Consider the following 13,783-nt stretch of genomic DNA (forward strand, 5'->3'; position numbering starts at 1 on the left):
GGGGGAGGGACTGAGAAGTTGTTGATGTTCAAATGTTTTGGCTAAGTCCTGGATCTTCGCATACCTACGGCTCCTTTAAAATGGCTGTTTGTAACTTTCAGTTTGTGTTGATTCTAGTGGCTGCATTGGACAAAAGCGGTAGTGTTTTTACCACACCTGCTGTCGTAAAGGTCTTTTCTTTACGGTGCTGTACTGCCCACTGTAGAATACTGAGTTACTGTTACGGAGAGGTCTATATACCAGTAATTGCAATGAATATTTTGCTCAAACAGAAAATCATTCATTTACAATAAAAGAATAAGTTACAGATGCATCGTTGCATTTCAATTGTTGCATATCACCGTCACTCTGTGTCACGAGCCAAAGCATTAGGAGTTTGTTGAAGCAACCAACGTAATTCGATTAATAGTGCATTATATGAAACCCACGGACGCTTTACACAAGTAACGTTACAGGGGGACAAGCACTGTAAAGTTATTTTATGAATGAAGTAGACATATTACATACCTGAGGGTAATTGGGGGTCGGCTTTGAATTATTTACAATCCCGTAATTGTCTTCATTTGTTGAAAGCGCCACTATTACTTTCCCTTTTAGATACAGATAACGGGATGGCGGAGGTTGGGTTTAGGAAAAACACTACGGGGAAAGGACGCTTCACACGGCGGGAGACGGCCGCTGGGGACGCGCCACAATAATGGGATGGTTGTGATTAGGAAGACTACAGGGAAACCAAACGCCACACGGGGGACGCAATCCCCGCTCGCCCGGGTGAAAGTCCTGTGTTGTTTTTTACGAACTGCCATGAGACTGGGCTGTCTGACCTGTCTCGTTGCCGTCGAGGGGGACAGTAGTTTTCACGGCTACACAGCCTGTATGACACGGAGAAAGCAGCCCAACTGGAACAGCTGCAAAGTGCTGCAAGCGCTGTCTCATTAACCGGTGATCACTGAACGTCAGTGAGTAAAAAAAGAGTAACACTATTTAGGAGTTACTAAACACTATATTGACTCTAGTAAGGATAGGGATTTTTAGTTTTTTAGTTAGGTACTTGGAGGAATTGTGCAATAATGACAGATTCACACATTTTTATTTTGTTTACACAGTAAACAAATAATTACAAATCTCAAAATGAAGTTCATAAAGTAACTTTCTTTGCATTCATTTGATTCCCAATCAAGATACACTGGTAAGAATTGCTTTCGATTGTTAATATGTACTTAAAAACTGTTCTGAAATGCAAAATAATAGTATTTTAATCATGTGATAAAATATGCGATTAATCGCGATTAACTATAGAAATTGAGCGATTAATCGCGATTAAAAAAATGAATCGTTTGACAGCCCTAATTAAAATACAATTAGGCCTACATGAAGAAATCTCCTGCTTCCTTTTACCTGGCTCCGCTGGCATAGCCTACGCTAACACTGGCTTTTCTGGTGTTAGAAAGAAATCTGTGACCCGTCACAATGTGTTACTGTAGCGCCGTCTACCTGCCGCAAATCATTCTGTGACTGCGCGGGAAAAATCGAACCGGGCAGATGCATACTAAAAACTATATAAAAATAGCTTTCTTTTCACTGTTAGTCTCGTTTGCTGTTACAGGTCATTTATGACCATTGTATGAAAAATGACAGAGCTTTAGAAACATTAAAAAGTTACATATAGTCACTGTATTTGACTCTACACCTGACCCATGTGATGCAACTAGATAGATATTTATTGTCCCATGAGGGAGATTTGTTTTCACAGTCTGTGTCATGCACATGCCAATATACGACGGACAAATACATCAACAGATAACATAAAGACAGGAATATAGACACAGAAACAACCACATTTACAACAACGACAACGGATCTATACAAAGCCAGCGAAATAGTTTGTTACTATTTACTTCTGGAGAGACATAGGAACCTAAAAACCCTCATAGCAACACACATTGTTACCTGCAGGTGGTGAGGTGAACTGAAGGGAAGACAAAGACGTCCAGGACTGCTGGCAATCTGAAGCACACATGACGAGAAACACAAATATGTTCAAATGTTTACCACAGGGCCAAAAAAAAAAAAAGGGGCAACAGCAATGATGTTAGTCACAAACTATGGTGCTGAGCATGCAATGATCTATCATCACATCACATAAACAAAAAATAACTGAACATATGACAACAGGATCATGCACTGATAAAACAAAAAGATGCTGTTAGTGAAACTGAGAAGATAAAAGGAGGCTGTCGAAATGGACACAAGCAAGAAAATAGGCAAATTAAGTTCAAAGAAGCATATTTAGCGACTATATACACAAACCCACAAACATACATGATGATACATAATATAAATGCGTACACGTGTCAGTTTAATGTACTACAAGTAGCAACACAAACTGCGTCCTCGAAAAAATCAACACCTCTCTAAAACAGTTCCCACAAAACTGAACATTATGATCTTGATGAGAGTAGGATTTATTAGATGGCATTCCTTTTTGATCGGTGTACCTAATAAACTGGCAACTGGGTGCAAGTAGTTGTAATACTTAGTTCATTTCCACCACTGCTCAAACCAGCACGTGATTGACTATATATGACTGTATCCAGTCTAATAATCCTGTTAATCAATTACAGGTCAGAAAAACCAACAACCTTAAATTATGACTGAAATCTCTATATATGAGGTTATGTTTTCTGAAAAATCCATTCTGGACAATAACGTTAGGTGACTGTGGAAGCAGCTGAGCACTTGTGTATCCCGTCAATATCACCAAACACCAGATGGCAACGTGGCAATCTAGCTAAATGATTCATAGGTAAAAGCAGCATGCTGTAGACGTTAGATGTGCAGTGCGACCTGTAGAATCTATTTAGCGTCACATCAAAGACACTGGTTTTCATTGAACACGAAGCGAACAGACACGCATACATCTTCACAACGGAGCAAATTAAATTCTGCTGTCTCACTGAGACCTGAGTGCAAAGCAAATCCATTTGCACAGCTACATGTTGGTGGCAGAACTGCAGTCACGCATCTAGGCAGCTTTTCAGGTTACCATGGTGTAAAATAAAAAGCTTATATAACTAAGCACAACAAAGAGTGTGATCCAAATAGATGTTAACACATTATAGGCATGCTAAAATTATCCATATTGATCTCCTACTGAAAGAATCTCATTTTGTTCATCCACACTGAACAGAATGTCCATTAACGCCCTCCATGCAGCACTGATGATAATAATGATGATGATTCATTTTATTCATATAAACCTTTTCAAAAAAGTTAGGATTTACAAGTAAAATATTGAATGAGGAGAAAACATTAAGGCACAAAATCAAGAAGGAAATGATTAAACCCCGAAAATGAAATGAGTGAATAAGAAATGAAAGATGAGATTTCTGATGATGTCTGTGAGAAGGACTGTCAGAAGGCCGCTGGCTGAGGGTCATTTATGCTCTAACTCACATTTGCAATGTGCTGTCTGTCTGTCTGTCTTTCTGTCTGTCTGTTTAAATCACATCTTCTTGAAATCCTTGTTTCTGCACTCTGAACAAATGAGGGATGCGAGTGAATCACGGCAGGCAGGAATAGAGGGAGATGAATTTATAAGATGAAATAAAAGTGTGTTGATGTATTACAATGACTAGAATGAGAAAAGAGGGCCAAATAACTCAAATTGTCATTCGGTAAAGGGTTGCTTTGAACAAATAAAAGTAAAAGTAAAAAGTATGCATATAGTTAGACTGAGTCTACAGCGCAGACTGTATATGAAGATAGACAACGCGTCTCCCACACTTCCTCCCACTGTACAGACGTGAAGCCAAAAATAACAAAGCACGGCGGCCCAATGGTTAGCACTGTGGCCTCACAGCAACAAGATACCGGGTCCGAACCCTGGTCGTCCCTGGGCCTTTCTGTTTGGAGTTTGCATGTTCTCCAGGTGCTCCGGTTCCCCCCACCACTTAAAACATGTTCCCCTCCCTCTCTATCGAGGTGATGAATTATGGCCTATACTGCAGCCAACCACCAGGGGGCGATCGATATGTTGCTTCACTTATACAGTCGATGTGTCAACCCCTAGGTCTACAGCCCCACTAGCAGCTCTGTGGGCATTGAGCTAAACGCATACATTCTCAACATGACAATGCTAACGTGAAGAAGTCATGCAGGAATGTTCATTATGTCCACGAGCTTGGTTTAGTGCGTTTTGCATGCTACCAGTTGCTAATTAGCACTTAGTTTTGCAGCTATTTGTTCCTTAACCAAAGTATCGGACAAATAAGCACACCTGTTCCCCATGCCCTCATTATCTCCCCTGCAAATATATGAGCCCTCTCTCCCCAGATAGTCTAATGTGCTACACAGTCTGAGTGCTCAAGGCTGCGTTTCTGTTTCCTTCCAGCCAGTTCCTGGTTCCGCCTGCCTGCCCCTTGCCTGCTTAGCTCGCCCACACTGACTGATTACTCGTTGCTGAACTCTGGCTTGAACTTCCTACCCAGTACACAATCGATTGCTTGGAGCTGCTCTGCACTGCCTGTGAGTCCTGCTTTTGAGTCCACATCTCTGTGTGCAGAACCGTTACCGCACTGAAGGCAAAGACAATTGTAAAATGAAAGTCAACTGAGATTTGTTTCATTTACCTTGAACCAATACTTCCTTTACCAGTTTGGCTTTTCTAAAAACACATTTTTTAATATATTGATAGAGACATATGGAGTGCACAACGCACAGGCCCACCCCCAAATGACTCTTGAAGGATGCAGTATATGATTTGAATTGGCTTCTTAATATCACTCTCAGCTCAACAGTATTGATCCAGGAGTTACAGTATGTTGTGTGGAGTTTTGCGAGTTCAACAGTGCAGCACTCATCAATGCAACCTCACGTTGTATTGCTGCAATATGCTCATCCATTTTAAATGTCCGGACTTTGTCCTCTTCCCCTCCTGTGGCTTCAACTGAAGCTTAAATCAAACATTTTTCTTTACTGTATCATCACTGAATGTGTGGTTTGCAGCCAGTGCAACATTAGGCAATTCTTGGCATGGCTTATCTGCCTCTAGAGTGACATTGTGAGAGTTTATTCAGATTTTAATGAAACCATGTACATGACTTAGAAACTCATTAACCAGTTTAACATCTACCACACATGGAAAGATGCTTTAGATTATGACAAAATGTGCCCTATTTACTGTAGCATCCAACGTTAAGCGTATTCTTAAATATGTTCTGTTGTAAACAAGGTTTTTGGCAATGATTAAAGTGAACTGGAACACAACCTTAATGCATCAGAGATAAGCATATTGCACTGTTTGTCCTTTCTTTAGTACCTGTGCCCACAGTGCTGTAAACATCTGAACTCAGCTCCCTCCCACTGTCAAATACAGAGTCGTAGGTGATGCTGGGGATTGTGGGAGACGTTGGACTGTTGTCCTTGTCAGTGCTCTTCAACTTCCTCCTTATCTTCACCTGCCCAAGAAATGCAAACATCTCAGCTCAACAAAGTGTTCCTGTTGATAGCGAAACCACGTTCACCCATATGTGGAAAGATTTGAAAAATGCAATTCATCAGTCTGTCATTGACATGGCCAAAATATTTCTGCTTCGCAGCGATGTCGCCGTCTTTATGTGTTAAAAGAGCCAATAACACAATAAAGGAGTCGTCGGTGATGTCGTTTTCTATTGTTGTTTTCAGATGAATGTTTGAATATTGAGTAACACGCACAGGAGTTACTGTTGCAGCATCGGGTCACAAAAATCAGTATTTTATATTTGAGATATTGCTGTTATTGTGACATTTTACAACTTTAAGGTGAGACCCCGCAAAGTCTAGATGGAGCAATGTTGACACATAAACAACATTTTAAAATGTATGCATTAGTGTGGGCGAGGTCTGACACCCAAGTAATATTGAATAATCAATATTAATAATACACTGCTGCTGTCTTGGTTTGATATCTTTTTTTTTTTTTTTTTTGCTTTACTTTCTTGTATTTTACCCTTACAGAGATTTCACATCAACACACCTATCACAGTAATGATGATGACAACTTCTTTCGAACTTAAATCTGAAGTCTAATCAACCAGTTTGGTTTTTAATCATTCAAATCCCCACAACAATACATTGTGACAAAGTTATAGTAACATCAAATAATGTTATGTAGATTGTTGTCCCTTTAGTCTGTCTTACACTGGACAGTTAGTGATGGGGTTGACTTTGATTTACTTCATTTATACATTACAGCTGAACTAAGCATTGCAGAAGTCAGAACTGTGGCATACTTTGAATTCACACAAACCACCAGCCTTCAAAATGACCATTAACTTGAATCAACCCCTCTCAAAAACTGTTTCCAATAACCTGAATGTTGGAACCTCTACATATTGCAGGGCTGTTGCTTCATATTGCATTAGTTGTGCCCTGGTGTACCTACTACACTGGAAACGGAGTAGAAGAAGCAGTTACAGTGAACTCTATGAAATGGTTACTAACCGATTTCTTGGGCTTGGGGCTGGACAGAGAGGAGGCGGGGATGTTGGTTCTCTTCCTCAAAAACTTCTTGAATGTGGCAGAATCAAAGTTCTCCACCGCAAAACATCTCCATGATGTCTAAAGGGCCATGAAAAAAGCAATATATTGGTTGGACAGGACTAATTTCATGCCATGCTAGAAAGAAAGTAAGGATGGTCTCGATAATAAGACAGGGGCTCAGAGGCAGTTCGCTCTCCCCCGGCTGTATTGTGGTTCTGCTTCATCATTTTTTGGTCAAATACCTGAATGAGACAGGCAGCTGCAGGGATCTGTCGGTTGAAGTGTTTTTGTCTTTGCTTCTGCTGCACCTTCAGGGCGAAGCCTGAGCCTAAGATTCCCTGTGAACGAGAGCACAGCAGAGTTACTGCTCATTAATTCCGATTTGACGGCACACTTACAGGCAGCAGCAGCATGATTCAAAAGACAAAAATAAACACAAAGTTAAACAGAAAATAAAGGAATAATGGGCTACTTGCTGAAATGCTGAAACATTTATGTCTATTATTCACTTTGTCTATTTATCAGAATTTAACAGATTAAATGTTAGACAGTTACGTCTGTTCTCTACTAAAGATACACTGTATTATTTATAGAGATGGCCCGATACCATTTTTTGCTTTGCGATACCGATTCCGATACCTGAACTTGCGTATCTGCCGATACCGAGTACCGATCTGATACCAGTGTGTCATATATTTTATGTTTTAACAGCTGTATACTACTATCCCTGTATGGATGTGATATGATTTCTATCTTTGTTGTCGGCTTGTCTCAGGTTAAACTCTTTGTGAAACATGAACAAACAAACAATGAACGCCCCAGAACTTTCTGTTATTCTGCAGTTTGACAGTCAGTTAAAACGGAAAAAGAACATAAATAAACTACTTTAACGTAGATTTTCTTTAGGGCTTTATTACGTGGTATCGGATCGGTGCATTAACTCCAGTACTTCCCGATACCGATACCAGCGTTTTAGGCAGTATTGGAGCCGATACCGATACCGGTATCGGTATTGGAGCATCTCTAATTATTTATTGGTTACAGTTGCCTTGCTTTTCTAAATTTCACATCACTGCAAATTGTTATATATAGTTTGAACTTGATTTAATAAAAAAAACGTATACACTACACTATGAATATTGAACCAAAGAATCATTTAATAACTGATCATGGTATAGAATAAGGTGACAAAGTATTAGAGCGCCAATTTCCGCGTAAAGAGGGAGGTTGGGATGGTAGATGGGTCAAACAAACACAGGACTTTTATCCAGGAGACCAGTGTTTGTGTCGCGTTTCAAAATAAAAGTAAATGGCGAGTTTCATTTTTACTTTACGGAACAACAGAACAAACGGAACACTGTCACGTTCTGCATCACATACGTAACCGGAAGTGAAGTAATGTAACATACTATGTACGGATTTGAACCCAAACTACGATCTCTTTCTAAAGTTAACTAAGTAGTTTTGAAAAGATTTTAAATCAAATTAACACTAACAGACATTCAGTAACGAAAATGATAAATATCTGTTATCCTGTGAGCTGCAGCAGGAGAATTATAGTACAATTTAAAGCCATTATTGGGCTTTTCAAGGTCCTTACAGCGCTTAAGTAACAATATTATGAAATTATGTATATATGTATGTGAAGTATGTAAGTTCTCAACACTCTTTAACTGTAATCCTTTCAAATCTTTGCATTGGCTGACAAAACATGTGCGAGCCTTTATTAAAGGTTTTGTGGTTTACACATCACACAATCATAGCTACACTAAAGCCTCAATTAGGCAATTTGTGTTGTCTTAATACATTAAAAGACCAAACTAATCCTACCTTAAGTTCAGTAGGAATTCCTCTAAAGGAAACATTACAGTATAGCTTAAAAAATGGTTCAGCAATTTATAGTTCCACTCACTGCAGGCAGAGCAAAGAAGGAAATGGCAAAGACCGAGAAACAGGATGCAATGGTCTTTCCAATCCAGGTTTGTGGCACTTTGTCTCCATATCCAATGGTAGTCACTGTCACCTTTGAAAGAACATGGGAATTATTACATGAAGCTTAATTCTGGCTCATTTCATAAATACTAACACTGCTCATACTGTCCCAATGCATTTGGTTAATAGCTGTTGCAAGAGAGAAAAAGCAGCCAAACAGCTATAGACATGAAACATACTTGAAATATACTTAAAGGAGAAATCCGGCGCAAAATGAAACTAGGGGTTAATAACACATGTGTAGGCCTACCGAGTCAATCGTTCTCTGGGATATGTTTTCATGCTAATCGAATGTGACCAGTTTTAGCGCAAACCGCTAATTAGCTTAAAACGCTAGTCGTCGTATTTCTATACCACTAACGAGGCTCAAAATAGCACCACACTTCCACGGTAGCATAATGGTGGTCCCTATATGTAAACTAAAGCATTGAGAACGTTGTAAGTGTACAGACAGTTTATTAAACCTTGTGTTGTCTTCCCTTCAACCTTGAAAAAAACTAATTTTAAAATTTTTCTTCTACACATTTTCAGCGCTTATTTCTACGTCCCATATTTTCTGATATAATACAAAAATTTAAAACGGGTCAATGTGACCCGAGGTCTTGAGAAAACACACAGGCATAATAACAACACATAATAACAATACAGGCAGGCGCCATCTTGGGGAAACAGTCACGATCAGTCGAACGCTGTGTTATTATGAGCTATGTAACTGGTTACTGATTGCACGGCGTTCGTCGTTCGACTGATCGTGACTGTTTTCCCAAGATGGCGCCTGCCTGTATACGTGAACGGTACTGTCTTTATAAACTATCTTTTTAATAAACTGTCTGGACACTTACAAAGTTCTCAATGCTTCGGCCCACACAAAAGTATGTTGAGCTTATACATTTTGAGTATGTAGTGCATGGTATGCAATTTTGGATACAGCCTGTGAATTGCCTCAAAAAACAGCCCTGGTTGGTTTGAATAATTCTACATTTATTTGTGTTTGCTGTAGCGCATGAGACCTATGTTTTCCCTGAACGTCCAACTACAACTCTGACCTTTTCACCCCTCTGACTTTTACTTACATCTTCATGCACTGCGAGTACCCAGTGTTATTGCAACATTGCAAATAAACCTTCATTTATATGAAAGAAGTGGTTATGACTCTGCTGTGTGTGTGTGTGTGTGTGTGTGTGTGTGTGTGTGTGTGTGTGTGTGTGTGTGTGTGAGTGTGTTTTAATATCAGAGTCCCTGAAGTTCCCAAGAAGCAGAGTGGGTGGTGACTTATTGTCTGAAAATACATTTTCATCCTGTTTTCTCTGCACTACTTGTTTAGCTGCCCAGGGGTCTTCACACAACTCCTTCCGTAGTACAGATAAAACAGTTTATGTTTGACCTTTAACATGCCAAATACTGACAGTGTTTTCTGCAAAATCTTACTTTTGACAAGACGGGTAAATCACTAAAACAATATTTAGATGTTAATGTTAGTAAGATACTAGTTCTGTGGAGTCTGATCAAAATGTGAGGATGTGTGATGATGAATGTAAAAGATGTAAGTACTTTTACATTCATCATCACACATCATCACATTTTAGTTTAACAAAGTTAAACAAATAATGAAAATAGGCCTAAGTGAAATGTATTTAAACTGGTAATCAACATTACGGCATTCGGCTTATTCGGCATCTTGCTAAGAGTTAAATGAGATGAACGATACCACTCTCATGTCTGTCTGTTAATCATGAAGCTACAGCCAGCAGGTGGTTAGCTTAGCTTACCTTAGCATAAAGACTAAAAGCAGGGGAAAACAGCTAGCCTGGCTCTGTCCCCTGCTCCTGGCCAAGAAATAGTCAGGCACAATAAAACCCCAAATTGTTGTTTTTCGCAAGGCTTTTTGTATGGATTAAAGACATAATGTGTTAATTAGTGAGCTTTAGAGGTGCTGGTAGGCACATCTTTTTACCCTTGGACAGAGCCAGGCTAGCGATTTCCCTATGCCTCTAGTCTTAATGCTAAGCTAAGCTAACAGTCCTCTGACCACAGCTCTATATTTATCGTACAGACATGAGAATGGAATCTTCTCATCTCACGCGTATTTCCCAAAATGTCAAACTATTTATTTTATTTGATAAATCAATGAATTCAACATTCTACAAAAGGAACACAGTCAATACACCTCATCAGATGTACAATACTGACTGGACCAAGTCTGATGTACATGTAAATATTGGGGCCCTGGTCTAACAGTGATGAAAAGAAACACACGCTTTTGACTTTTAACTAAGCCCCTTACAACCATCTTACACCCACACACACCCACACCCACACCCACACAGATTCTTACCACTCCCCACCACAGGGCATCAGCATAGTTTCCAAACTCTGTGGAGCCGCTGCTGTCGACTGCATCTTTCTCTGCCAGGTAGACAAAGTACGATGAGAAGATCAGGCTCAGAAAGCCAATGTATAATGTGGTGATCAGCTCCTGAAATACATATGCACAAATGCATGACATATTGCAAACTCAATAAACAACAATGGGATCATTTCAAAGAAGATTATATGATACATCTGTGAATCTATTAATATACTTTCTCACACAATCCCTCCTGAGTGGCAGGAGATCAGTTATATCACTTTACCAGTTACCTGCCTGGAGACTAGTGAGGCTGTATCTGCTGTTAATATGGCATATGGATGTGAATATTCATGTAAATGTGCTGTGAATATGATGAGTAAATATTTTTCTGAGTATTCTGCTGTCTCTGTTGGCTCGATGATGAACCAAAAGTGTATTCACCCTTTAAGGTCAGGAGCTACTTATCAGTTTGGTAGAATAATGCTGTACTTAAAGGATAAGACTGGCATTATTCTCTATTTTCCAGTGAAAAGACCAAAAGCAACAATTTGAGTCCATTTCTCAACACTGTGGCTCTCAGCCCCAAGCCCATTTGCTCTTACTGAAGACATAACTCTTTAAAAGTGGGTCACAGATAAATCATTTCATGTTTTTAAACAGCTCAGAAATGTCCTGAAACAGGGCATTCTAGTTTCTTGAAAATGTTACCCAAAGAGGAGTACATGCATTAATTAGCTTGTATTAGGATTCTAGCCACAGATTACTACACACTCATTTTGCTAGTTCAAAATAATTGTGTTAATTGTGTCTTCATTGTAAGAAATAAAAATTGAAGAAATGCGTCACAGGGCACCAGTGCGCCTCATTGTTTTTAAGTTTTGGAGAACACTGGAGTTTGATGGAACAGAGGTAGGACCAATTCATTGTGGATTTTGAACTGAATTTGTTGACATGCTATCCATGCTAAAGCCTGCATAAAATAATTGTAAAACACATTTAATAGTCAGGTCGTATCTTATTAATCCTGCTGCTAAATGCAGTCTATTCGGTATATATGGTAGTGCACAAACTATTGTAAAAACGTATAGAATTAAATCGGCACCTCTGACACAATCAGAGAGGAGTCTGTTGTTGTTGTTGTTGTTGTTGACTGTCTTTATAATTGCTGTCTATTGTAAAGACCATATGTTCCAGTCACCCAGGGGCCTCATTTATTGAACTGTGTTTGTTCAAACTTAATATGCAAATCATAACATGTTTAATGCCTGGATGTAGTGCTTAAATTCACAACATCAGACCAAACACCCTCGCTGCATTCTTAATCTTACAACCTGTAATTTTGTAGCTAATTTTCAGTGCCTATCAGTGTCATGTTATTTGAAAGCAGTTTTGTGAAATGTAATTAAAATGCTCATTCTTGGTCTTGACTAAAATGTTGACAGCAGCTTTTTCAGCTAATCTTTTGATGACTAAAATGTCAAGTGTTTCCATCAACCAAAACTAGACTAAATGTCGGGACTAGTGTTTTAGGATAAAAAGAATGAAATTGACTAAATATGACCAAAACTGACAAAGACTTTTGATTTCAGGACTAAAACTAAATCTAAAAATAGCTGACTAAGTTAACTCCACTTCACTAGTTATGTATGTATTCCTTATCTTACAACTGATGTGAAACTTTAAGTTACAAAACAAGATCTGTACCATTATGCTTTCACTGCTTTTAACTGTTTAAACTTCCAGAGTTTAAACTGAAAGTATGTTCAGTAATAATAATTACTCGCAAGAGGGATGTGGATTGAATTCAGATGGGCACTGAATCATTATGAATGAGTTTGAAACCCAGACAGCTGATCTCTCCCGGTGTATTTAAGATAATATGAAGCATATTATTGCAGATTCAATAAGGAGCAGTCTGTAATTTTCTCCGGAGGTCTAATTGGGATTGGTTCCTGTCTGACTGGAAGTGGACTACTGCTCTATAGAGCTCTTAAAGTGAATGTTCCTCTCTGCACTCACCTACTACTTAATTTAAACTGTGTTTCACCAGTCGGAGTGCCAGAGCGCTCACTGCAATAAATCTGACTGAATTCCTGATGAGTAAAATACTTATTTGTGTCTCGGCCCAAAACTGTCATTCCCAGATTTTTCAGAGCACCATGGAGCAGCAACAGCAGCAACAGCAGCAGCAGCAGCATTTTATTGCAAAACCAATCTGGGAAATGGCTGTATTTGCCTCCCTTGAAATAACATAAATCTATCCTTACATCAGTCCACACAAATAGTACTTATGGTTCATTGGCACTCAGCATCTGACTCTGTTTTTCTTTATATGAGTACACATTTGTTTCTGAATGTTTGAGACATTTCTGGGCATTAAACCTTTGGCACTGAATATGAAAGCCTGTAACAACTTCAGCTAACATCACTGTTTACAACTTGTGTGCGTGATTCTTGGAAATAAAAGCTTTCAATGCATTCAGGTACATCATCCTTGAGTCACTACCAGAGGTTTAGTAGAAAGGTTGCTGCTGCTGTGACCTGGCGAACACATACAGGAAACAAATGCTTCCAATCTGCCAGGGAGCAAACTAAGAGCAACAGTGCAAATTGTGTTTACAAGCCACAGAAAACTATTCAGTGCGTACGTAAATGTTGTAATAACACGAAGACTGGATTGAAGTGACTGAAACTCCATTGGCTTTAAAAACTCCAGCTGTTGACACAGAAGGGCGGCAGTTTCATGTGTTTAGGTAAGAGAATGGCTGAACAAAATATTAAGGTCTTGTGTTGACTCAACCGCAGAAAATCACCAAGGAACAAATACTGGAGGTACTGCACAGTAGCGTCCAGCTGGTTTATGGCAATTTGAGCTCTATTGTATTGCCTGTTGGTTGAAAGCACACTATAGTTCCCTGC

The 13,783-nt window shown here is 39.2% G+C and overlaps 1 protein-coding gene across 1 annotated transcript in view; it reads right to left on the bottom strand.

Annotated features, from left to right (window-relative positions):
- kcnq1.1 (potassium voltage-gated channel, KQT-like subfamily, member 1.1) overlaps positions 1 to 13,783 on the bottom strand; it is a 42,097-nt gene that overhangs the window by 8,824 nt on the left and 19,490 nt on the right. Inside the window, exons 6-11 of the mRNA XM_078256790.1 lie at positions 10,850 to 10,990; positions 8,435 to 8,545; positions 6,765 to 6,860; positions 6,484 to 6,600; positions 5,321 to 5,459; positions 1,951 to 2,007 (exon numbers count right to left, since the gene is read on the bottom strand). Of these exons, the coding sequence (XP_078112916.1) occupies positions 1,951 to 2,007; positions 5,321 to 5,459; positions 6,484 to 6,600; positions 6,765 to 6,860; positions 8,435 to 8,545; positions 10,850 to 10,990 (661 nt within the window). The remainder of the gene's footprint in view (positions 1 to 1,950; positions 2,008 to 5,320; positions 5,460 to 6,483; positions 6,601 to 6,764; positions 6,861 to 8,434; positions 8,546 to 10,849; positions 10,991 to 13,783) is intronic.

Source organism: Sander vitreus, chromosome 1, assembly GCF_031162955.1.
Source record: "Sander vitreus isolate 19-12246 chromosome 1, sanVit1, whole genome shotgun sequence".
Taxonomy (NCBI): domain Eukaryota; kingdom Metazoa; phylum Chordata; class Actinopteri; order Perciformes; family Percidae; genus Sander; species Sander vitreus.